The following is a 24,914-nucleotide window of genomic DNA, read 5'->3' on the forward strand; positions in this document are numbered from 1 at the left end:
TTAGTCTAACGCTTTCCCACCCCGTTGACTCTCTCTCCTAAAACTCAAGGCATTTCTCGCCCGCAGCTGCCTGCTCCGTCCCTCCTCCTCCTGGACTGGTCATCTGAATGGGTGTCACCGGGGCTGGACCAGAGGGGGTTCCATTGCCAGAAACACCTGCTCCGCCTTTCTGGATACTGTTTCTGACTCACGTCTCCCTTTTCCCCAAGGTGTCTCCCCTGCTTGCCGGGGCTCCCACCGCTGCCAGGAGTGACCCACAGAGGCCGCAGAGATGGCCGGGGCCTCGGTGAAGGTGGCGGTGCGCGTCCGCCCCTTCAACTCCCGGGAGATGAGCCGCGAATCCAAGTGCATCATCCAGATGTCGGGGAGCACCACCAGTGAGTACCGCGCGGCCCCGGGGCCCCCTCGTCCACAGCGTGCATGGTTTCAGGGGCTGCAGGAGCAGAGGCCACACATCGGGTGGCTTCAAACCACAGAAGTACATTCTCTCGCAGTCATGGGAGCCAGAGTTCAAATCCGAGGTGCTGACAAGGCGGGCCTCCGGGTGGCAGTGCGGGAGGAGGACTCTTGCTGCCTCTTGTGGCATCCAGCTTCGGCCACGCCTGCACGCCTGCCCCCCCACACTCTGTCCTCCCGGGGCCGCTGCCCTGCGTCTCTGTGTGGCCTCACACGGACACTGACCACTGGACTTAGGAGCAACCCCGATCCAGTGTGACCTCGTGTCAACAGCTACATACATCTTCAGAGACCCTGTTTCTCCCATTCTGAGGCTCGGGGAGACGTGAATTTGCGGAGGGTACTTTTCAGCCCAAGACACAAGGTTCTTGATTTCTCATCTTGTGTCTGCTCTTTTATTTCTAACAGTAAGTCATCTCAAACCTTTCTGAGCAGTAGGAGCATGGGGTCAACAGGAAGGTGTAGTGAGAGAGGATGGCGGTTCTGAGAGGTCAGCGTGGCCTCCAGGCCCCTCTACTGCACACACCCGGCTGCCGGAGCCGCAGGCTCAGCCCCACACCCCGCGCTCTGGGGCCTCTCCGTTGACTTGGGGCGTGTTGGCAGAACAGTGGACAGAGCGTGTGCCCCCGGGGAGAGGGGACAGGGCGCGTGCCCCCGGGAGAGGGGACAGGGTGCAGGGGTGCATGCTCCCAGGGAGAGGGGAGGGGACACGTGCCCCCGGGAGAGGGGATGGGGCGCATGCCCCCGGGGAGAGGGGACAGAGAGTGTGCTCCGGGAAAGGGGACGGGGCGTGTGCTCCCGGGGAGTGGGGACAGGGCGTGTGCTCCCGGGGAGAGGGGACAGAGAGCGTGCTCCGGAAAAGGGGATGGGGCACGTGCCCCCGGGAGAGGGGACGGGACACGTGCCCCCGGGGAGAGGGGACAGAGAGCGTGCTCCGGAAAAGGGGATGGGGCGCGTGCCCCCAGGAGAGGGGACGGGACGCATGCCCCGGGGAGAGGGGACAGAGAGTGTGCTCCGGGAAAGGGGACAGGGCGCATGCTCCCGGGGAGAGGGGGCAGAGAGCATGCTCCGTGAAAGGGGACGGGCCGTGTGCTCCCGGGGAGTGGGGACAGGGCGTGTGCTCCCGGGAGAGGGGACGGGGCGCGTGCCCCCGGGAACAGGGGACAGAGAGCATGCTCTGTGAAAGGGACGGGCCGTGTGCTCCCGGGGAGTGGGGACGGGACGCATGCCCCTGGGGAGAGGGGACAGGGCGCATGCCCCCGGGGAGAGGGGACAGAGAGTGTGCTCCGGGAAAGGGGACGGGGCGTGTGCTCCCGGGGAGAGGGGACAGGGCGTGTGCTCCCGGGGAGAGGGGACAGGGCATGTACTCCCGGGAGAGGGGACAGGGCGCGTGCTCCCAGGAGAGGGGACAGAGAGTGTGCTCCCGGGGAGAGGGGACAGGGCGTGTGCTTCTGGGGAGCACTCAGCCCCACCCAGACAGAGAAGCAGGGTGTTGCTGACACCTGGAGGCCTCCCGCCCCAACCCCTGGAGCAGGCATCTTTGCTTCTCACACTGGGGACCAGCGGGCTTGTTTGGGGCCGCGGAAGTGGAACCAGTGTTTGGATCACTTCCTGCTGATCAGGAGCCGAGCCCCACGCTTGGTGTCAGGTGGGAATTCTGTCTCCTGGCTGTGTGGTTGGCAGGCTCGGCGGGCGGCTTGCACCTGGAGCTGTGGCCTGCAGCTCTTTGGTGGAACCTGCACCCAGCAGTCCTCAAGTTGTCGGAGAAGCAAGGGGAGCCCTGGAGGTGGGGGTGGGGACAACTTCTGTCGTCCACAGCATGGGAGGAAGGGTCTGCCCCGGGGAGGGGCACTTGGGGCGGATGCTGGCTGCCTCCCGGGGCGGAGGACTGACGATTCGGGCGTGGCTGGGGGTGTCCTATCCTGGGGGTGTCCTGGGACCCCACTGGGCTCTGTAGAAGGGGGTCTGGGTTGTAGAGGCCCCACTAGGAGCCTGTGAGGGGGCACTGTTGAGCACGGCACCCAGGTACATCTGGGGCTCATAGTGACTCTCAAGAATGGTGTTGTCTCCACCGGGTGCCCAGAAGCAGGCCTGAGATGAGGGTTCGGGTGCCGACAGCTTACCTGGGAGGTGGTCCTTGGTCGCACTGTGGGGGCACAGAGGCTGCGAAGGGGCGTTGCTGAGCGGGTAGCCACCGCGGGCAGCAGGAACAGGGCCCCGCTCGCTGGGGCCTGTTAATAAGGGACACACTTCCAGGCGTCCTCTCCAGGAAGCTGGGGTCTTGTCCAGCTGCTGCCCTGACGCAGGCAGAGAGTCTGTCCAGGACCCGGCTCTCTTATATCTCCAGCCTGGCCCTCATGTGGGTGGGGGTCTGTCCAGTCTGGCCCCCTTGAGGCTGGAGGAGGTGTTGCAGCAGGGACCCTATTTCTGTAAGGTCATAGGTAACATTCTGAGGTTCCGGTGGACAGGAATTTGGGGAGGACGCTGTTCAACCCAGGCCAGTGCCTATGGCGGGGTGGACACCTTCAAGGCCAGGCCCTCCAGCCCCGCCAGGCCCCACAGGCCCTCACCCAGCCTGGCCTTCCTGCCTGCAAGGCTGGACCCTGGCTAACTGGGCCTGCTGTGTGTTTCAGGGAATGGACTGCCATTCTGGAAGGTCCATCGGGACCCCCCTGACGGCCTCCTCTGCCCACACAGACCCTGCTGGTTGCACAAAGGCTCTTGTTGACCAGCAGCTCGTGTGCATTCTCAACACCCACGTCCTCAGAGAAGTTGGCCCCACTTGCCATCACTATTCTAGAATGTTCTGGGCTCCAAATAGAGTGAGACTGGGCCTGGGAGACCACAGAAGGGAGCGTGGGTGTGGCCAGGAGGTGGTGACACAGCTGTGGGCCTGTGCATTGGAGGAACGGCTCAGACACGGTGTCAAAGGCGGGGCCCTGGCCAGCAGCCTTGGCGAGGGGCTGGGGGCCTGCTGGCACCGGCCGGCCCCAGGCCAAAATGCCCTGGGCGCTCCCTGCCTTGAGCTGCCTCTCCCTGGGGCCCACCTGTGAGGGTCGAGACAGGCTGTCTACTTGCAGGGGCCACAGGGCCTCCTTTTCTGCCTTGAGCCCCTCAGGGCCAAGGATGCTCCCACAGCACAGGTGGGAAAGGAGGCTGGGTGGGGTCAGGTCAACACCCCCCAGCACTCGGGAGGAGAAGGTGGGGGTTCCTTCACACCCACGTCAGAGGGGACATCACTGAGCCCCAGCCTGCACCAGGCTCCACTCCAGCGTCAGGCCTGGGGAGCAGGACCAAGGCCCCCACTGCCCGGGGAATGACGTTCCCATGGGGACACGGAGATGGAACTAGATGGGTCAGGGACAAGGCCATGGCTGGCGGAGCCTCGCGAGGGCCTTGCTGGGGGCGTGGGGGCGCTGCTGGGCAGGAAGACTCCTGTTACCCGGAGGGCTCTCCTGACACGAGCTGGATGCTGAGAGAAGGTCCCCCAGGCCCCTGACACCGATGTTTCTGTCTCTGTATCAGTGAGGCCAGTTCCTAAATCTCGCTGGTGGTGAGCAGCGGCCTGTCACTGAACTAGCCCCTCACTTGCTCTGGCACACACACGCACACACACACGTACATGCACACATGCACACGTGCGCACACACACACACACACACACACATGCACCCTCTGCCCATTTCCGTGGTGTAAATACTGCCCCCATGTCAGTTCCAAGCCCCCAGGGGTTTACCAACAGACTCACGGAACTCCTCAGCGTTGAGCACATGCTCCTGGAAGGAGTGAAGGCTGCTCCCGGCGTGTGGGGCCTTCAGACTCTGAGAAAGCAGCTCATCGTGGTTCAGCCCCCGCCCTGCTGTTCCCACCCCCACGGCGCCCATCTTTGTGCCCCCGTGTGCCCGCAGCAGGGGCCGAGGTGCTGAGACCCCGACAAGCCCAGGTCCTGGCCCCTCCTCAGAGCCTCAGGAGGAGGAGACACGAGCCTACATGGGAAGCCCCCTCCCTCCACCAGATCGCCTCGGTGCTGGGAGATGGGTGCTGACGTGTCCCCCTGGCCCAGGGAGGTTGCCCTGGTGAGGGCTCAGAGGCGTCAGTGGAGAGCAGGCCTGGGTTGGACCCTGGGGAGGGCCGTCCCCTCTGAAGCCCAAGACCGTCTGTGATGGGGACACCACAGGACCCCAGGGTCAGAACAGGGTGGGGTCTCAGTCACACGTGGACTGTGCCAGCCGGGGGTCAGGTGTCTGCAGGTCCGGAGCCAGAGTAAGTCTGCCCACTGGTTCCCCCGGCGGGCTGTCCTTGAGCCCGCTCCCCACTCTGACCCTGGCAGCGGGCTGTCCCCTGCCCACGCAATGTTCCTTGAGCACGTCTGTGCCCTGTCCCTAGGGGGGCTGGGGGCCCCAGTGCAGGCAGACACCCCAGCGCCCGGACAGCGTCAGCACCTGGGGGGCAGGGGTTGCGGTCGGGAAGGAAAGGGGGCTGGGAGGGTTGGGGTGACAGGGTGGGCTGAGCTGGGGCGCTGGTGGGTGCCGGGGCCTGTGTGCATCGGGGGGGCGCTGTGATTGTCGTTTCCACGGCGCCGGCATTATCTGTGCCGAAGTTCCGGCGGCCGCGTCCCCACGTCCAGCAGGAGTTGAAACCTGGGCAGCTAGGTCTCCTCTCAGCCTGACTCCTGGAGGCGGCATGGATGACGTGACCCCCTTTCGGCTCCAAAGAAAGGGCTGTGATGGTTGGTCACCTGCTCCCTCCTGCCGGCCTCCCCAGGGTGCTGAGTCATCACCAAGAACTCCTCAAACCTGGGGCCTGGGGCCCGAAGCCGGGTCAGCCCTGGGGACCGGGCTTCTGGTAACACCTGGGCCGTGAGCAAGACCTTCTGGAGCACACAGCAGGGGGCCTGCCTGCCGAGCCGGTCAAGGCCAGGGTGGCCAGGGTTGTGGGGCAGGTCCCAGTGTCCCAGGGCTCCAGAGCAGAGTGCTGCAGATGGGGCAGCTTAAACAGCAGGTCCCAAGGCTGTCGAGTCCCCGATCAGGGTGTCACCAGCTGACGTCACGGTGTTCCTTCTGAGGGGAGAAGACTGTTCTCCCACCTCTTTCACCCCGTTCTCTTCCTGTTCAATCACTCAGCTGTCTCCGACTCTCTGTGGCCCCGTGGACGGCAGCACGCCAGGCCTCCCCGTCCTTCACCATCTCCCAGAGCTTGCTCAAATTCATGTCCACTGAGTCGGTGATGCCATCCAGCCATCTCATCCTCTGTTGTCCCCTTCTCCTCCCGCCCTCAATCTTTCCCAGCATCAGGGTCTTTTCCAATGAGTCAGCTCTTCGCATCAAGTGGCCAAAGTATTGGAGCTTCAGCATCAGTCCTTCCAAGGATTTCAGGGTTGATTTCCTTTAGGATTGACTGGCTTGATCTCCTTGGACTCCAGGGGACTCTCAAGAGTCTTATCCAAACCACAGTTTGAAAGCATCAATTCCTTGGCGCTCAGCCTTCTTTATGGCTCTCGCCTCTAGTGGTTTCTGGAGATGCTAGTGTCTCCTGGCCTGGAGAAGCACTGTCCCGGTGTCCACCTCTGATTTCACACGGCCTCCCCCGTGTGTGTGTCTGTGTCACGTTCCCCTTTTATAAGAACAGCAGGCCCGTGGGATCAGGGCCCATCCAACTCCAGTGCCACCTGCTCCTTACCAGTTCCACCTGCCAGGACCCTGACTCCAAGTAAGGTCACATCCCAAGCCCTGGGGTCAGGACTCCATGTGTGGATTCTGAGCGGGGTCAGGACTCAGTGATGTGTGAATTCTGAGGGACGTAACTCCGCCTGCCGCAGGGGTGGAGTCTGCTCCCAGTGAGTTACAGGACACCCAGGGCAGGCTGGCGGGGCAGGGTGTGGGGTCCTGGAGCTCAGGAAGGCGAGGGCCCCAGTCCCCGGCAGCTGAGGAAAGCCGGTCTGAGGGGTGGGCAGCATGGCCCGCATCTCCAGGTATGGGGAGGAGGGTGCCACGCAACTCAGATGGGATGCCGTGGCGGGGAGTGGCCTGGAGCCCTCTCCCCCTGGGACGGCCCGAGTTCCTGGTGGAGGAGAAGCCCCAGGGAGGTGTCTGTCCCTGGCCAGGTGGGCTCTCGGGTTCTTGGGGTCCTCTATCAACACAGGCTTCGGGATTCAGACAGTGTCCCAGGGGCCTCAGTCCCTGCTGCCCGGCCACGGCAGACATGCTGCTGGCCAAGCCCAGGCTTCCGGGAGCCAAGGCCCATCCAGGCTGTGGGAGCCCTGGGGTGCTTCGGCCTTGGGCTGGACACAGGCGTCAGCAGGCCTGCCAGCGGTGTTGCTCGTCGCTTGATGAACTGACGTTTTGTGAGAGCCGCCTCCTGCCGGCCCAGGCATGGCTGGTGGAGGAGGGGAACCTGGGGGGAGCTGAGCAGAAGATAGCCCCATGGCCCCCAAGAGTGGACGTGCAGGCCCCGCAGGAGCAGAATGCGTGGTGTCCCCCAGAGGGACAGCCAGCACGCCCTGGACACGGGCGAGCGCACGGGTGTGCCGGGCCCCAGAAGCAGTGGGGCCGCGGCGGCGACTGACGGTCTCCCGGGCCTCCTAGGGCCCGTGCGTGCAGCACAGACGGGAGAGACCAGGGCTGGGGAGGCGAGCAGTGTGGACCCAAGGGGAGGGGATGGCCATGGGCTTACGTTTCGCCCGGTCCCTGCACGGAGGGACTGCTCTGCACTGCCTTCATGACAGAGGATTATCTGCCTCATCCCTGCCCATTTCTGGGAAGGGCTGGATTTTCTGGGGCTAGAGGCCTCTGAGGACCCTTTCTCCCTGCCCTGGGGTTCCTCTTGGGCATGTCCAGAGTCAGTGTGTCCCTGCAAGGCAGCACTAACCATTATGTCTGTCTCCCTCCCCGCAGCCATCGTTAACCCCAAACAGCCCAAGGAGACGCCCAAAAGCTTCAGCTTCGACTACTCCTACTGGTCACACACCTCGGTAAGCCCAGGGCTGGGGTTCCGGGGGTGCTGGCCAGCTCCGCCCTGCTCGCTGTGTGGCCGTCTGCCAGTCCCTTGACCTCTCTTAGCCCGCGGGGTGAGGGACCCACCCGCTCCCCGCAGGGCCGGTATGGGAGGTATGGGCTGGGTGGAGGCCCGGGGGAGGGGCCTGCTCCCCTCAGTCGCCTTGTGTGTGGAAGGTCATAGCGCAGGTGCCCTGTGCACGGCCCCACTGGGACAGGGACCAAGGGGCTGTCAGCCCACCAGCCTCCCCTCTCCCCAGACGGCCCAGGCTCAGTGTGTGAAGCTGAGCCTGCCCACCTGGCACCGGCCTGCCCACGCCCTCCTTCCACTTCCCCTGGGAGCCTGGGAGGCCTCTGGGCTGTTCACCCCCTGCCTCTTCCATCCTGTCCACACCCAGTCCTGCCATCCTCCAGCCCTCTGCAACCTAGACAGCATCCAGGCCCTCTGCCCCTGGGCCAGGGCCCACATTGGGTCACATCTCTGAGAGCCTGGTCCCACAGCTCCCCATTTCACCTTCCAGCCCCTCCTCTCCCACAGTCAGGGTGACCCCCCCTAAAGAGACCAGTGTCTTCAGGACAGTGTCCAGGAGTGATAGCCCAGCCCACGGGCTCCTACCCTGCCACCTCTCCAGCCCCATCTTGTCACCCCACGGCTGCCACACCAAGCTTGGTTTCAGGCACCACGTCATGTACTCCCGCTTCCCAGCCTTTGCACGTGCTGTTCCCTTTGCTGAAACGCCCTTCCACTCTATCCGGCCCTAGACTGACGGCTCCTCCTACCGCTCCCTCCGGAAGCCGCCCCCCCCAGATTATTTTCCCTCTCCAGGTGTCTTGTGAGGGGGTGGGCGGGCAGGCGTCCTCCATACCGCACTGGCCCTGGCCCCCAGAGGCCCCTGGTGCGATGCGGGCGCTCAGTGAACCTGGCGGGCGGAGGGCTCGGCACCCCAGCCTCCTGCAGCTGCTCCCCTCTCGTCTTGCAGCCGGAAGACATCAACTATGCCTCGCAGAAGCAGGTGTACCGTGACATCGGCGAGGAGATGCTGCAGCACGCCTTCGAAGGCTACAACGTCTGCATCTTCGCCTACGGACAGACTGGAGCCGGCAAGTCCTACACCATGATGGGCAAGCAGGAGAAGGACCAGCAGGGCATCATCCCACAGGCACGCGGCGGGCGGGGCGGGGCCTGGGGCGGGGCCTGCAGAGGGCTGCGCGGATGGGGTGTGGCCTGAGGCTGGGTGGGGCGGGGCGGGGCCTGAAGAAGACTGTGCAGATGGGGTGTGGCCTGAGGCTGGGTGGGGCGGGGCCTGGGGCGGGGCGGGGCCTGAAGTGGGGCAGGGTCTGAAGAAGGCCGTGCAGATGGGGTGTGGTCTGAAGCTGGGTGGGGCGGGGCCTGGGGCGGGGCCTGGGGAGGGTGGAACAGGCCCTCCAGAGAGCAGGGACCAGGAAGGAGGGTGGGGCCTGGGCGGGAAGCAGCATGGGGCAGACTGGCTGTGAAGAGGCTGGAGACCCGGGTCCATGGATGGGGAGTTGCGGGAGCGGCCCGGCCCTGGCCAGCGCCCACAACGGTCACACCCATGACAGGAAGGCTGGGACAACTGCTGGTGGGGGCAGGCTTTCCCGGGGAGAGCTGTGAGGGCTGGTGGTCCAGGCAGGGGGAGGTGCTCAGGACAGGGGGTGCCCGCTAGGCATGTCTCCAAGCCTGAGCTGGTCAGCACTGGACTTGGTCAGGGAGGGGAGAATTTCAGGTGGTCTGCAGCATGGTAGATCCTCTACCGCATGCAGGTGAGGATGGCGGGAGGAGCAGGAGAGGATCAGACGTCAGCCGGGGGGCCCCTGAGTTATCAGAAGACAGTGACTCCTTGGCTGCAGGCCTTCTCGGTGCCTTTAAGGTGGACCATGAGGGTGTGGGAGGGGCTTGGGGAGCAGAATCCTTGCTGGGGTGCAGGAGCCCATTACCTCGAGAAGCAGGACTCTGGGGACAGCCCAGCCTCACGTCTGCCTGTATCCTCTCTCCCGGCAGCTCTGCGAGGACCTCTTCTCCCGCATCAGCGACACCACCAACGATAACATGTCCTACTCCGTGGAGGTAGGTCTCCCCCGGCCCGTCCCTTGGAGCGTGGCTTTTCTGACCTAAAGCCAGTCCCCGCACTGGTCTGTGCCCGTATCTTGTCATTCTCACATGTATGTTGCAAATATGCCCGCCCCACGCTGGACACTGGAAGGGGCAGTGTTATCGCCATGGTGTTTATTGAGCAGCTACTCGGAGCTGCATGGCTTGGGCGGGGCTGTGGGCAAGGTGGCCCCAGTGTGACCTCCTTGGGCCAGCCCCCAGCATGGCCGTGGGTGGGCAGGGCCAGGCAGGTGGGGTGGGCTGATACCTCTACTTACACATTCCAGCAGGGGCCCTGGTCCCAGCGGGTGACTTGGGCACATGGTATACCCAGTTTCCCCCACCTCGGGGGTCCCTGATGTCAACTCTGTCCTGCAGGTCAGCTACATGGAGATTTACTGCGAGCGTGTCCGTGACCTCCTGAACCCCAAGAACAAGGGCAACCTGCGTGTGCGGGAGCATCCGCTGCTGGGTCCCTACGTGGAGGACCTGTCCAAGCTGGCAGTCACCTCCTACAATGACATCCAAGACCTCATGGACTCAGGGAACAAGGCCCGGTGTGTGCGGGTCCCACCCTCCATGCCCCTCCATCACAAGCGCAGCCTCAGGCCTCTCCGAGGGAGCCTGGTCCTTGCGCCTGTTGGTGTCCCCATGAGTTTGTCCAGGGCCCCCATTGGGCTTACGGCCATTTAAGGCACATGCCAGCCTGCGAGGGACCTCCAGCGTGCACAGTGCAGGGGACGCCTTCGCCTACACAGGGTCTGTTCCTCCTCGAGGGTCTGGTGATGGCTGCCCTGGGTGGGGCCAGGCTGTGAGGCCCAGCCCTGCCTGCTCGGGGCATGTGGAGAGGGTTAGCCTCAAGGCACTGCCAGCCACAAGCTATTGGTCTCTGTGGCTGCAATGCCCTGGACCTCCCAGCCCAGGAGGGTCTGCCCTGGTTGTCATGGTAACAGCCACCCATCTACTACCCAGGGGCTCCTGGGAGGGTGAGGAAGACTGCGTCGGTAGCTGACACCCGCACTTGGTTGTGGCCCCGCGGGGGCCTCTCTGTGCAGGGAGCTGTCCGGCAGTGAACCCAGCCTGGGGGCTTCCCCGGGGGCTCTGCAGGTCGGTGGCATTGGGTCCAACACTGGCCTCTGGTCAGGCAGCCTCAGACCTTCTCCTGGAGCAGCTGGCGTGGCATGTGAACCCTCTTTCCCCTCCTGGGGGGCCTTTCCACGTCACTACCCACAGACCACTGCCCCAGGCGTTGAGTGAGCAATAGCTGGGCTCTGCTGAAGCCCTGGAAGCTGAGAGATGCCCCCCTAGTCATGGTGCCCTGAGTGCCAGGCTCGAGCTGGGGGCTGCAGAGCCGCAGTGGACGAGAGTATGGCATGGGCCCTGCCCGAGCTCTGACAGCACGGCCCCGGCGGCCCTCGCATGTCCTTGCCAAGCAGGCTGGCACCACCGGCGGCCCTCACGTCCAGCCGTGGGACGCCGGTGACCGTGTGTGGCTTCGTTTCCCCAGGACGGTGGCAGCCACGAACATGAATGAGACCAGCAGCCGCTCGCACGCCGTCTTCAACATCATCTTCACACAGAAGCGCCACGATGCGGAGACCAACATCACCACAGAGAAAGTGAGCTGTGAGGGCGGGGCGGGGCGGGGCGGCCGGTCAGGCGGGCGAGGAGGCCACGCTGGGCGTCGACCGCAAGGGGCAGGTGGCGCCTTCACGGGGCGCTGACCGTCCACTGCCCAGCTTGGCCTCAGGGAGAGGCAGCCAGGCCTGAGAGGCCCCCTCATCTCGGCCTTGGGTGCCACCTGGGAGTGGACGGGCCTCAGCTGAGGGGCCGGGACCTTAGATGAGCCTCCTGCCAGGCAGTTATCGTGGAACCCACGGGGCCTGGGAAGGGTGTCCCTTGGGCTGCACCGTAGGACAGCCCCGCTGCCCAGGGACGCCTTGGGGCCCTCCCAGGGCGGAGTTGAAGGCCTCAGGTAGAGTGAGCGCCTGTCGCTGGCTGACTGTGGGCCATGGTACAGGCTGGGGGCACCCCCTGACCGTGGGCGCCGGCCTCTGTGAGCACAGAGGAGCGCTTGTGCTGAAAACCCCGCCACGCACCCACCCCAGATGCCTCTCCTACGCGCCCTGGCCTTGTGAGTGGACCAGGACAGGGGCCTCGTCTCCTGGGGCCTTTACCAGACACGCTGACTGAGGGTGCCGGAAGGGGCAGCAGGGCGGGCGCCTTCTGTGGCCCTGACGCTCAGCATACTGTTTTCTCTGGTGGCCCCTACGCCCACGCTGCTATCCAGGCCCTGTTCCCGGGACAGCTCGGCTGCCTCCTGTCGACAGGGTTCTCGCAGGCATCTCCCTGGGGTCGGCAGAGGGGTCCCTCAGTCCCTGATGATACTGCGGTCGCTTCCGCCTGGCCCCATCCTCCGGGGACCTGGGAGGGCGGGAGCACAGAACAGGGCCTGAGCTGGCCAGGCTGCAGGCTGCCTGCCACTCCCGCCCCTCAGGCTCTGGGCACTAGGGGGGTCCTGCCTGGAGCCTCCGCAGACCGAAGGGCGTGGGCCTCTCCCTGGAGCATGTGGCGGCCCGCCCAGCCTGGGCAAGTGCCGGGGTCCCTACCCATTGCTGGATCAGCTGCACCACCACCCCGACAGGGCAGCTGACCAGTGGCGGAGGGGCTCCCGGAACTGGGTTCAAATCTCACTGTACAGTGAACCTGGCCTGTGGAGTGGCTGACAGTGAAGAGCAGCCAGCACGCAGGGGCCAGCAGGGCGCCGGGTGCGGGGTGGGGCGCAGCCTACCCGGGGTGGTGGGCTTGTACGGCAGAGTGGGAAGAGCTGACGGTGGACGACACTGGCCCGGGAGGGTGGGCCCTACAGGCCGTACCCATGGGAGACTGGCCCCTTTGGGCATCGCAGCTCCCACATGTGTGCATGTGACGCCTGTGTCCTCACAGGTGAGCAAAATCAGCCTGGTGGACCTGGCTGGCAGTGAGCGGGCCGACTCCACGGGGGCCAAGGGCACACGCCTGAAGGTAGGGCCACCCCCACGAGGGTCCACACCTGCCACCACCGACTGCCCAGTGGGGCCTGACGCCCGGGTGATCTGAGGAGAAGGGGGCACTGCAGCTCAGGGGAAAATGGACTGACACCCAGTGGGGGCAGCCACAAAGGGTGGCGGGAAGGGGAGTTGATTTCCTACACCACCTTTGGTCCTGCCATCATGGGCTGGGGAGGGCGGGAGGGTTCACAGGCCCCCCAGGCCATGGGGCTGGGCGCTGGGCCTCCATCAGGGCAGCCCAGCTCAGGTTGGGGTCCCACGGGAGCGAGGGGCTCCAAGGCCACCTGACATCCGGCCGTGTCATCCCCGTGCAGGAGGGAGCCAATATCAACAAGTCTCTGACCACCCTGGGCAAGGTCATCTCTGCGCTGGCCGAGATGGTGAGCGGGCCCCGGGTGCTGCCGCCCGGGGGACGGGGCGGGGGTGGGGGATGCTTAGAGTGGCCCCTTGTCCCGGCCCTGTCCGTGCTATGGGGCTGGGCCCACGGGAAAGCCTCAGAGTGTGGGGAGGGAGTCCCTGGCTGGCGGCCTGTGAGACCAGGACATGCCGTCTCCCTCACGCGTCCTGAGGGTGGCCTTGGGCTCCGGGTGCTGACCCTGGGTGCCCCCCAGGCTGCCCGTCAGGAGCTGAGACCCTCGAGTGAGGGCTCGGCCTGCTGGAGGGTGTGGGGTGCAGCGACCTCACATTCTGCTCCATCGGGCTGAGGGCAAAGCAGGGGCTGGCGGCCATGAGGGGCAGCTGTGGGGTGCGGGGGGTGTGGGCAGAGCTGGACCTTCACCCCAGGCCCAGAGCTCTGTCCTCAGACTCTGTCTTTGCTTTTGCAGGATTCTGGGCCCAACAAGGTAAGCAGCACTTCCCCTCTTCTGGGGGAAGGTCTCAGCCTTTGGTGGGGAAGGGGGAGGCCGTGGGAGCCCAGGACACAGCAGCCCTGCCCGGAGCTGGGCTGGGCCCGTGAGCAGAGAGCAGCCTGCGGGTGGGTGAGAGACGGCAGGAGACCAGGAGATCACTGTGAACCAACAGGGACGAGCCTCGTGAAGGACAGGGCTGGGCTGTGAGCGTGACCCGAGTGGGAGCCTCTTGTCGGCATGGCCTGGGGGGCGTCACGGGGGAGGCGGCCCCAGGTCCGGGGCCTGGGGCTCGTGGAGGAGCCGGGAGGGCAGGCAGTGCCATGGAGCAGCTGTGAAGCCCCGAGGCGTGAGCTGGGAAGAGCTTGGTCAGCGTGGGGGGCAGCGGGAGGATGCAGCTTAGGACTGGTGAGGAGGCAGGAGAGGAGCCCCACGGCGTCTGAGAGAGCGGGCCCGGCTGTGCAGGTGCCGAGCGGGTGTGTGTGAGGAGCCGTGGGAGGAGGCTCGAGCCGTGGCGGGGGTCCCGCAGCGGCTGTGAGGGGCTCTGTGAGGGGAGCGGGCAGGGAACGGGACGCTGTGCAGCTCTGAGGAACCGGAGACGCTGCGGGCGCTGGGGGCTGAGGCAGCGTCAGAGGAAGCGTGCGAGGCGCTGTGTGAGGGACGCGCGCGCAGCGTGTGGGAACCGTGGGGCCTAGAGCCGCGTGAGGGATCCCGTGACGAGCCGTGACAAGCTGTTCGGGGAAGCACGAGAAACCGCGTGAGGAGGCGCAGAGCTCGGCATCGCGGGGCGCGCCGGCGGGAGGAGCCGCGGGGAGCCGCGCCACGGGCCGAGGGAGGGGCCGTCAGGCGCCGTGCGCACGTCCAGGAGCTGGGCAGGACGGGTTTGAGCAGCCAGTTGAGGGTCGGCCCTGGACGCAGCAGCGTGGGTGCCTGCAGGTGGTGAGGCCCGAGGGCCCGGCCTGACCTGCTCCCAGCGGCATCGGGAAGCACTGGCTGGGACGTGGTGGGAGGTAGCCATGGGTCAGCTGCGCGCTGGTGAAGACTGGCGGCATCTGGACGCGCCCTCGGGCCGCCATGTAGGGAGCAGCGGGCGGGGGTGGCCGGGTGGCAGCAGGACGAGGGTCAGGGGGACGATGGTCCTGGGGCTGAGGTGCTTGGACAACACAGGCGGAGCAGAGGGAAGAGCCTGTGAGGGAGCTGCCAGCTAGGACGCCTCATGGGGCGACTGCGTGAGCAGGGGGCATTTACTGTGGAAATGAGTCTGACAGAGGCGGCAGAGGTTCACCCTTGAAGGGTGAAGTAGTAGAAACGCAAGGTGCACGTCGAGTCTGTCACCACCAAGTTTGCCAAGGAAAGCCTGCCTGGGCCAAGGAGGAGTTCTGGGGGCTGGGTGCTCTCAAACCCGCTCAGTAACCCTGCCCCACAGCCAGGACTTCCAGGACTCTCTCGGTCCTGCAGGCTCCCCTTGGGGCCTGAAGAGCAGCGGCCCGTGTCGGTGTGGCTCCCAAGGGGCTGGGACAGATACGGGGGAGGCTGAGGAACGTGCTGGCAGGTTCCCGGCTCCAGGCCCAGCGGGGGCGCCCAGGGTCTGGGGGGAGTGGCCGTGAGGGCAGGCCCGGCCCCGAGCCCTGGGCAGCCATCCCGCGTGCCCCGTGCATGCCCCCCCTGATCCCACCTCAGGTGGGCTCGGGGCTGACCTTGGATGTCTGTCCCCTACAGAACAAGAAGAAGAAGAAGACAGACTTCATTCCCTACAGAGACTCGGTGCTGACCTGGCTCCTCCGGGAAAACCTAGGTGAGGACTCGCCCGGCCTGGGATCTGACACCTGCCGGGTGCCACCTTCGCCCCTGCTCCGTCTCAGAGGGCGCCATCCTTCCCTGGTTGAGTGGTGAGCCCGGGGGCTCCTCCCAGGGGACCAGGGCGGTGTCAGCCGTGGGTTTACGCCACCAGGCTGGGGGCAGGTGGCCCTCGGGGCCACAGACCTGCAGCCCCCGTGTTGGTGCCCCGGCTTGGGGCAGTGGCGCCCTGACCATCTCAGGGCCTTGCCTCCCGCCGTCTGTGACCCCTGGGAGCCCTGCTGGCTATCTGGAGCTGCCTTGCTTCCCCGCCCTCCCCTCCAGCTGAGCTCTGAGCCAGTGAGAGGGAGATGGAGCCTGAGACACCCCAACACCCATGTGTTCCACCTAAAATGGCCTTGGGGTCCTCGCTGCCTACACTTATAGCAGGGCGCGGGGGTTGGGGGGACTGATGTCCAGAAGGGTAAGCTGAGTCCTGGGTGGTTGTGGACAACTGGGGCTCTGGGGCCTTCCTTGGCTGCATGGCTACCAAGGGCCGTGACCCTGACCCCCAGAAGCAACCTGGCTGGTCTCTGGCGTGGGCCACATCGGGTGCAGCGCCAGGCAGGTGGGAGACAGGGGGAAAGTGCCCCCCGGGGGGGAATACGAGAGTCACAGGTGTGTGTGTCCCTTCACCTGGCCTCTCCCCCGGGGCCACACCCAGGCCCCATCCCAGGGTGGGCATTGCACTCCTAGTCCTTCATACTGTCAGCTTGCAGTCCCTGGGGGGGCTGCTCCCTGAGAACGCGGCCCTGGGGTCAGTGCGTCCAGAGCCCCAGCGAGGGCAGGGCAAGCAGCAGTCCTGGGGCCACCCCAGCCCTGGCCCAACAGGACCCGCTGCCCAGAGGAGAATGGAGTCAGATGGCTGGCTTCCTCACGCCACGCTGCATCTGGGAGACCCGGGCCGGGAGTCTGATGGGAAATACATCTCAGATGACAGGGACCAAAGTGAAATCTCTGTTGGACAGAAACAGTCCTTATCCACCAGTAAATGCCGTAAAACCTCCACAGCGTGCCTCTTTATCGTAGGGAGGGGGGTGGCTGCTTGTTGTAATGTGACCCCAAACGTGAGAAAAGCAGTTTTATACGTAGAATACAGGCAAGCCAGGTGCCTGGCTCAAGAGGGAGGCCGGCCCCCTGCCGTCTGCTCCCTCCCAGTGGCCTGTTGTGGGGGGCGCCAGGAGGGTGGGGGATGGGATGGTGGGCGGGGCTGACCTTCGGCCGGGACCACTGGGTCTCTTCCCACAGGCGGGAACTCCAGGACCGCGATGGTGGCGGCGCTGAGCCCCGCGGACATCAACTATGACGAGACGCTGAGCACCCTGAGGTGTGTCCCGAGGGGGCTGGGGGGGGCGGGAGCGGACCCTCCAGGCGCCTCCACCGGGGGCCGGCTCTGCTGGGCCCCTTGCTCCCAGTGGCCGGCAGGGCCCTCAGGACTTCACTGGCCTCTTTGTGTGTCCCATCGCTTGTGGCCTCGAGTGGCCCCGGGCCCTCGAAATGAGGCCGGGAGAGCAGTGCTCTGGGCTGAGTGGGTCACCCCGACCATGGAGCCACTGGGAGTCTTTAGTGAACCCCTGGGGACAGGCGTGTCTGTAGGTGCCACTGGCCAGGGTGCTGCTCAGTGGCCTGGCTGGGCGCTCTCGCCTCCTCTCCAGGAACACAGGGCTGGGGTGCAGGTTAGACTGCTCCGTGCACCCCGGGGTCACAGGGCCAAGTGGGAAAGGTTCCCCATGGGGAGAAGATCCCCCCGTCCCGTCCCCTCCTGGGGCCTTGGTTTCCCCGAGTGCTGAGCCCCTGTGGGTCGGTGCCCCCGCAGGTGGGTGTGGGTGGGGCTCCGGGTGCCCCCGGCCGCCAGGTGCACAGCCCCCAGCCCCCCTTGCCCCCCAGGTATGCCGACCGGGCCAAGCAGATCCGCTGCAACGCCGTCATCAATGAGGACCCCAACAACAAGCTGATCCGAGAGCTGAAGGACGAGGTGACGCGGCTGCGGGACCTGCTCTACGCCCAGGGTCTGGGCGACATCGCCGACAGTGAGTGTCTGTGCCCGCCTGTCCCCGCAGGGCGGTGGGGCAGTGGGGCTGCGGCCCAGCTCCTTCCTGGGACCACCGCCCGCCGATGGCGGCCCTTCTGGCCCGAGGCCCAGGCTCTGCGGCGGGTTCTAGGGCTGAGTGGCCTCTGGGTGGGGGGCCAGGGTCCTGGAGGGACCTGGGGGGCTGCGTGTTTGGGTTTGCGGCTGGCCCGAGCAGGCCAGCGACGGCTTTCCTGGAAGCCGCGTGGGCAGGAGGCGCCGGGCCGTCCCCGCGCCCGCCGAGGACCACCGCCCCGCCTGAGGCCTGGCCTGGGACGTGCCCTCTGGAGACAAACCTGCTCTTCTGTTTCTGTCTCTCCCACGCCTGCCCCGTAGCCAGCACTGTGCCCGGAGGACCCAGATGTGTGTATCCCCTGCTCTCTGTGCACCCCGCTTCCTCCGGCCCGCGGGCGTAGGGCAGCACGGGGCGGGCGCACCCCCTCTGAGGCCGTCCCCTCCTTGGGGCTGGAGGACCAGCGTCCTCTCGCTCACGCGCCCTGTGGGCCGTGCTCCTGGCTCACCCCCGTGTCTGCTGGGTGACTAAGGCAACGGGGAGCCCCGGAGCAGCCAAGGCCTCTTGAAGTTGAGCGTGGCTGAGGTCAGGCTCTGACCCCCGTGTTTCTAGAGGCCTGGGAAATGCTGAACATCAGCACAGAGGCCAGGACAGCTTGGTGGCTGGCTCTGTCCCAGCCTCCCCTGACCTTACCCAGCCCAAGCCCCCTCCCTTGGAAATGCCAGGAGTCTGCTGCCAGGCCCCTCTGGCCTGCGTCCCCCACTGGCCCTGGGCAGGAGAGGAGCTTGGTGCCCCCTCCCCACCCAGGAGCTGCAGGCCGCCCTGGCTTCCCAGCACCCCGTGCTGCCCTGCGTTCACGGCCGCTCTGCTGTCTGCTTCTGCCGGGGGGGGCCCGGGCACCCCCTGCCCCAGGGGTGTCACAGCCCCCGCCTCTCAGCCGTGGGGGGTCTCAGAGCAGTGTGTGGGGTGGAGGAGGTCCCACGGCTCACTCTCTGCCAGGGTGCTCAGTGGGGTCGACAGTGCAGCCCGGCCCCCACAGCTCGGGGTCGCAGTGGGCGCGTGGGGTGGTGGAGAGGGTGAGGGTGAGCCTCAGGGCCTGGGTTCAGGGGGCCGCCAGGTGGGGCCGGCAGAGGGCAGTGGGGCTTGGCGAGCCGGTAGGGGAGCAGCGGCCCCAGGCGGGGGCAGCCTTGCATGTGCGCCTGGGCGCCAGCTCCTGGTCCTGCGTGCTGCCGTCTCCCGCCTTTCCCACCTTGGTCCTCTTTTCTCTCCTCCCGTCTGTGTGCCCCGCCTCCCCCATAGGCGTGTCCGACCTTGAGAACAACAACCGCGGCCGCGGCGGGGTGGCGCTGAGCCCAGCCCCTGACAATCTCTTCACAGTGACCAACGCCCTGGTGGGCGTGAGCCCCTCGTCCTCGCTCTCGGCCCTGTCCAGCCGCGCCGCCTCCGTGTCCAGCCTGCACGAGCGCATCTTGTTTGCCCCGGGCAGTGAGGAGGCCATCGAAAGGCTGAAGGTGAGGCAGGGCCGGGCTCGGGCGGCGGGCATGGGGTGCGAGACCCCTCCTCTCGGACGGTCACAGGCAGAGGGTCAGAGGCGGCGTGAGCAGTGCCGGGGGACGCAGCTGCATCCTGGCCCCAGACCCACCGGTGCCCGCCCAGGAGCCCAGTGCTCCCTGTCCAGGATCACGGGGTCCATCTGCTGACCAGGGCGGGCAGGCGTCCCAGGGCCTCTGCGCCCCCTCCCGGGTCTCTGTGCTTGCACCCACCCTGGCATGGCCGCCCACCCCCTGGCTGGCCATAGGCGAGCTGCGTGTAGGGTTCTGGTTACTGGCTTCCTTCAGCAGATGGGTACTCGGTGCCGGCTGTGAGCAGTGGATGGTGAGCCCAGACCATGGAGGGGACAAAGGCCCAGGGGACAGAGCCAGGCTGGCGAGGGGGCGTGCGGTCGCCCCAGGGCATAGGCCCCCTTGTGCTGGGGGACCCAGCGGAGTGTGGGTTCCACCTGTGGTGTGGGATTCCACCAAGGACGTGGGGGTCCCACCGGGGCTGGGGGCCGGGAAGGGAGCGGGGGACAGCGTGGAGATTGGGCGCGTGGTCGGTCTCCCCGCGGTTGGGGGTGCCTGAGCCTCGGCACCAGCGACTCAGCGTCTCGACGTGCACTTGCTTCTCTCCCAGTGTAGTCGGCCCCCCCTCTGTTCTCCATCCACAGGAGACGCGCCTGCTTCACACACGCTGACCCTCAGCCTTTCACCTGCTCTTTCAGACTTCATGCTGCCTAGATGGACCGGAATTGGGGGTCGGATCCTGCACACCTGGCTACTCATCTTCCCTTTGCCTGGCATCCAAGCCTCTGTGCACTGCCTGCCCCCCACCCTGACCTCACTGTTTTCTGTCTTCCTTCCCAGGAGACAGAAAAGATCATTGCCGAGCTCAACGAGACCTGGGAGGAGAAGCTGCGGCGGACGGAAGCCATCCGGATGGAGAGGTGGGCGGTGGGGGCTGAGACCAGGCCATCTGATGGAGAGCTGGGCAGTGGGGGCTGGGACCAGGTCGTCTGATGGAGAGGTGGGTGGTGGGGGCTGGGACCAGGTCGTCTGATGGATAGCTGGGCAGTGGGGGCTGGGACCAGCTGGTCTGATGGAGAGGTGGGCGGTGGGGGCTGGGACCAGGTCGTCTGATGGAGAGGTGGGTGGTGGGGGCTGGGACCAGGCCATCTGATGGAGAGCTGGGCAGTGGGGGCTGGGACCAGGCCATCTGATGGAGAGGTGGGTGGTGGGGGCTGGGACCAGGCCGTCTGATGGAGAGGTGGGCGGTGGGGGCTGGGACCAGGCCATCTGATGGAGAGGTGGGCGGTGGGGGCTGGGACCAGACCACCTGATGGAGAGCTGGGCGGTGGGGGCTGGGACTCTTTGTGCAGCTCTGGGGTCTTGCAGCCAGGAGTGGCCATGTCCAGTGTGGGACATACCTGTCCCCTCTCATCCAGTGACCCCTCGCCTGTCACCAGTGGCCCCACTGACGGGACCAGCCCCTCCAAGGGGCACCTGAACTCACAGACCAGATGAAACCCTCTGTAGGTGCTGACCCCCTCACTCTGTCCCCCAGGGAAGCGCTGCTGGCCGAGATGGGTGTGGCCATGCGGGAGGATGGTGGCACGCTGGGGGTGTTCTCTCCCAAAAAGGTAGGAGCCGACCAGTTCCCTGGGCTGCCTCAGTGTGGACCGAAGGGGGACCTGCAGCCCTCAGCAGCTGTCAACTCCTGGGGGCAGGGAAGCTGGCTCCGGGGACCCGGCCACGCTCACCACAGCCATTCCTTCCCTGTGTGCCCCCCCACCCTGCTCACCACGGGTTGTCTCTGTGGCTGAAGGACATCAGACAGGTCACTTAGCTGCCTGAGGGGTGGGATGTGCCCCTTAGGTTGAGACCAGGTTCCTGAAACAGGGGGAGCCAGCGCCCCCTCAGGAGCCTGCAGGGCTGGGCTGGGGGGCACGAGCCAGGAACCAGCTGTCCTCTTGGAGGTTAGCTAAAGTAAGTCCGGCTGTCCCAGCAGGGGCTCCTCTTCTGCACCTAGCCAGGCTTGCCCGTGGCCCAGGACCTCACATGGAACCAAGCCCCGCCCCCTACCCCATTCCGTAGCTCAGGTGGGGCCGAGCACGAGCACTGGGGAGAAGTCTCTGTGATTCTAGTACACAGACCCACCCACCCCCTTCCCCCACCCCCGCCAAAGACTGCTAGATCCTTAGAGCCCTCAGGAGCTGGGCTTCAAGCCTGGAAGCCTTCCTGGAGGCAGTGGCAGTCCACTCTGGCCCCAGCACAGGATTCCTCAGGCCCTGGCCCTGCCCCTTCTCTAGCGAGGGAGTGCCTGGTTGACTTTTTATCCCACAAAAGGGCTTCTGTGTTTGCCTGTCTTGGAGCTGGCAGCATGTGAAGCCAGTGCTGTGCCCGTGGGGCCCCAAGGGAAGAGGAGAATGGGGCGCCCATGTGAGGGCTCATCCCTCAGAGTGGCTGCTCCCTGGGGATGGGGCCAGGCCCCTCAGGCTGTGTCTGCACCCCGCCCGATAGCCAGGGAGCAGCACGTGCGGAGGCCCAGAGGCAGGAGGGAGGGTGTCTGGGGCCCTGGGCGGGCAGGGGGTGGAGGGGACAGTGGCACCCTGGGGGTGTTTCACATCTGTCCAGATAGGCTTTTAATTTTGTTTGGGATTCATTACCCGTGGCAGGGCACCCTGTCCATGAGAGGGGTGCCCTGTCCCTGGGGGATGGTGCCCTGTCCCTGGAGGGACACCCTGTCCCTGGGGAGATGCTGTTTCCCTGGGGGGGGTGTCTTGTCCCTGGGGGATGCCCTGTCCATGGGAGGATGCCCCATCCCTGGGGGGGTGCCCTGGGAAGTGTGCAGAGCTGGGATGCACATGCCCTTGGGGCACCAGTTGCACAGTCTTTTGGCTTCATTGGTGGCAGAGGGATTTGCTGGTGGCCCAGGCCTGGACACTGCCCAGGAGGGGGCTGGCCCTGGAGAACCCCCCCAGACATCTCCTCTGGAGATGCGCAGGACACCCTTCTAGGAACGGGGTGGCTGGAGATGGTCTGTCCTATGTCTGATGACCAAGTCGCCCTGACCCTGCGCTGATTACTAGGGGGCCCCAGGGGTCTGTAGTGAGGGTGTGGACAGCTGGCCCCAGGGAGCCAGGTGGGCAGCAGGAAGCTGTCCAGCCTCGCCATACTGCAGAGTCCTTGCCAGGACGGGGTGGAAGTCAGGAAGTGTTGGGGCCCAGAGACCCTGAGGGAGAGCAGGGGAGGAGGGGAGGGTGGGGCGGAGTCGCCCAGCTGCTCTTGGCACGGGGTGGGCAGCGCTTAGACAGGGCCGCGGGGGAGGTGCTCCCCTTGGCCGTCACTCGCGCTGTGGTAGAACCCTGGTGAGGACAGGCAGGGGCGTCCGTCCGACCTGGCTGGCTCACAGCCTGTCTGCTCCTCAGCCTCCAGGGCCCGAGCCCGCCTCCTGGCTCCTGGGTCCCCCTGGGACCTCAGCCCCTGGGTTGGGTTTTAGTGGAGGACCAGGCCCAGGCCCCACGAGCCCAGGCTTGCCCTGCACATCCAAGCCCCGCGCGCCCTCCAGTGCTTAGAGCTGGATTCCCAGATCCTCTGGACGTCCAGCGCCCCCGAGTGCTGCCCCCATGGCTCTGTGGTCCCCATCGGAGTCTCCTCCTGTCTTCTCAGCCAGGCTGGGGGACACTGTGTCTTCACGAGGCCAGGCCTAGGGCTGGTGGTCCCAGGGAGAGAGGGCAGCGGGCAGCCAGGGTCAAGCCCTTCCCAAGAGAGGTGACCCCCTGTCTCCCCAGACGCCACATCTGGTCAACCTGAACGAGGACCCGCTCATGTCCGAGTGCCTGCTCTACTACATCAAGGATGGGATCACCAGGTGGGGGTCGGCGGGCGCGCGGAGGGCGGGGCGCGCGGAGGGCGGGGCGCGCGGAGGGGCGGGGCGCAGGGAGGGCGGGGCGCGCGGAGGGCGGGCATGGGGAGGGCGGGGCGCGCGGAGGGCGGGGCGCGCCGAGGGGCGGGGCGCAGGGAGGGGCGCCAAGCCCGGCCCTGCGCTGGTGGCGATGCTGTGGGCCCCTCTAGGCAGTGCGGCTCCCCGCGGCCAGGCGGTGTTGGGGGTGTCCCCTGTGCCCCTATTTGTCTGCTCTCCAGCCGTTCCCTGTAAGGGCTGGACATCCAGGAGGCTGCGGGGGGCGGCGTGGGCCGGTGGGCGGCATCACGGGTGCGCTGGGCCCGCGGTGCTGACGGCCTGCTGCATGCAGGGTGGGCCGGGAGGACGCGGAGAAGCGGCAGGACATTGTTCTGAGTGGGCACTTCATCAAGGAGGAGCACTGTGTCTTCCGGAGCGACTCCCGCGGGGGAAGTGAAGGTACCGTCCCGGCCCGCCCCCAGCCAGTGCTGCTGGCCATCAGTCCCAGGGCAGCCCCTCTCCGGCTTCCTATTCTGTCCTGGGAACCACCCCGATTCTAAAGGTGCTTAGACAGTTGGGCTGGGGACCCGGGGCTCCCTCCTCGGATGGGGGTTTGGTGGGGGCGTTCATGGGCGGGAGGGCACTGAGCCCAGATCAAGGGGACAGCCCAGGCCGCAGCTTCCCATGGGCTGGGAGTGGCCATCTGTCCATGGCCCCGACCGGCCTGTCCTTGGGTCTCCGCTGCCAGTCTTCCTTTTCAGGGAGGTACCTGTTGTCACAGTGGGCATGGCCCCCAAACCCAGTGCACGCATCCTGGTGGGTGTCCGGCCAGCCTCAGGGCTGCAGACCAGTGACCTCTCCGTGATCGGGGCACCTCGGGGTGGTGGCCTTAAGCTGTGTTGAGGACATTGGTTCTCTCAGAATTCTGTCCCCACAGCTCTCCCTGCCCTCGGGGGGTGGACACAAAGCCAGAAGGGACTCTGGGACTCCAGGACCGCCCCTCCTGGAGACCCCGTAGGGCGGGGTGGGTGCCTGGCACAGCCTCCCTGGCTCTGACTTGGGGCCCAAGAGCCTCCCTGCCGGGTGTCACCTCCCTTGCCTGTGAGGGGCTGAGATGCCCCTCCGGCTTCTTTGAGGCCCAATCGAGGTGCCACAGGGAGGAGGCGCCTGGGGGACCAGAGCTGGGTGCCAGGTGCCCAGGTGGGTTGAGCCCCCCCACCCTGAGAGCTTGCTGGCCTTGCACTGAGTCCAGTTGGCTGGACTCAGACAGGGAAACAGCCGGGGTGACGGCCCCCACAGTCCTCCTCTGTGTCCCTTGCTGTCCTGTAGCTGTGGTGACCCTGGAGCCCTGTGAAGGGGCGGACACCTATGTCAACGGCAAGAAAGTCACGGAGCCCAGCATCCTGCGGTCAGGTACAGTGGGGGCGGGGGTCGCCCCACTCCCCATGCCTGTGCACCCCTGCTCCCAGGCTGTGGGGCTGCAGGCACCTGGCCAGCTCGCAGGTGCCCCGGCTGCACTGTAGGGCCGGAGGCGGTGGGGCGAAGGCTGTTGGCCGCAGCGCTGAGGCGGAACTCCACGAGGGGCCCTGGTCCAGAGCCCCGGCGGGACTGGGGCGTGGGCTGCACGACCCCTGCTTCTCGGCCCCCTGGCTGGGCCTCGTGCCCTGGTGTTATAAAACACACAGGAGAAACATGTATGTACACACACACACGTATGTACTGTGTATGTACTGCTGCATCTCTCTGTCCTTACCGAGGGGCTTCTGCCATGGAACTGGCTCGGGAGGTGGTGGGGGCTGGACAGACGGGTCTGCAATCCGCAGGTGGAACTTTCTCCTCAGGGACGTCTCTGTTTAGCTCTTAAGGCCTTTTCTCAAGGGCCGAGGCCCATCACGTCCTGTGGGTGGCCTCCTGTCCTGAGGTCACATGATTGGAGGTACCCCCCAGCTACAGACGTTCCCCCACCTCAGCAACACCTACATCAGTCCCCGAGCTCACTGCTGGGCTCTGCTCCCCGGCCAAGCTGACACATGGACAGACCGTCGAGTGAAACGTGAGATGGACTGTTATGTCACCATGTCTGGGTGACACATGAGACGGACTGTCAT

The 24,914-nt window shown here is 66.0% G+C and overlaps 1 protein-coding gene across 6 annotated transcripts in view; it reads left to right on the forward strand.

Moving 5' to 3' along the window:
• Positions 1 to 24,914, forward strand: part of KIF1A (kinesin family member 1A) — an 85,244-nt gene that overhangs the window by 20,751 nt on the left and 39,579 nt on the right. For 4 of the 6 annotated variants that reach the window (XM_055402905.2, XM_055402906.2, XM_055402909.2 and 1 more), the window contains exons 2-19: positions 210 to 377; positions 7,350 to 7,426; positions 8,429 to 8,608; positions 9,469 to 9,534; positions 9,937 to 10,115; positions 11,066 to 11,177; positions 12,505 to 12,582; positions 12,923 to 12,988; positions 13,433 to 13,450; positions 15,173 to 15,248; positions 16,538 to 16,616; positions 17,177 to 17,319; positions 18,748 to 18,881; positions 19,773 to 19,852; positions 20,470 to 20,545; positions 22,697 to 22,776; positions 23,159 to 23,265; positions 24,136 to 24,219. In XM_055402905.2, the coding sequence (XP_055258880.1) occupies positions 272 to 377; positions 7,350 to 7,426; positions 8,429 to 8,608; positions 9,469 to 9,534; positions 9,937 to 10,115; positions 11,066 to 11,177; positions 12,505 to 12,582; positions 12,923 to 12,988; positions 13,433 to 13,450; positions 15,173 to 15,248; positions 16,538 to 16,616; positions 17,177 to 17,319; positions 18,748 to 18,881; positions 19,773 to 19,852; positions 20,470 to 20,545; positions 22,697 to 22,776; positions 23,159 to 23,265; positions 24,136 to 24,219 (1,741 nt within the window). In that variant the 5' untranslated portion in view covers positions 210 to 271. Of the gene's footprint in view, positions 1 to 209; positions 378 to 7,349; positions 7,427 to 8,428; positions 8,609 to 9,468; positions 9,535 to 9,936; positions 10,116 to 11,065; positions 11,178 to 12,504; positions 12,583 to 12,922; positions 12,989 to 13,432; positions 13,451 to 15,172; positions 15,249 to 16,537; positions 16,617 to 17,176; positions 17,320 to 18,669; positions 18,882 to 19,772; positions 19,853 to 20,469; positions 20,546 to 22,696; positions 22,777 to 23,158; positions 23,266 to 24,135; positions 24,220 to 24,914 lie in introns of all 6 variants that reach the window. The other 2 variants (XM_055402907.2, XM_055402908.2) reach the window with 1 other exon arrangement.

This window comes from Moschus berezovskii, chromosome 4 (genome assembly GCF_049115385.1).
Source record: "Moschus berezovskii isolate FMDL1 chromosome 4, NW_MosBer_1.0, whole genome shotgun sequence".
In the NCBI taxonomy this organism is placed as follows: domain Eukaryota; kingdom Metazoa; phylum Chordata; class Mammalia; order Artiodactyla; family Moschidae; genus Moschus; species Moschus berezovskii.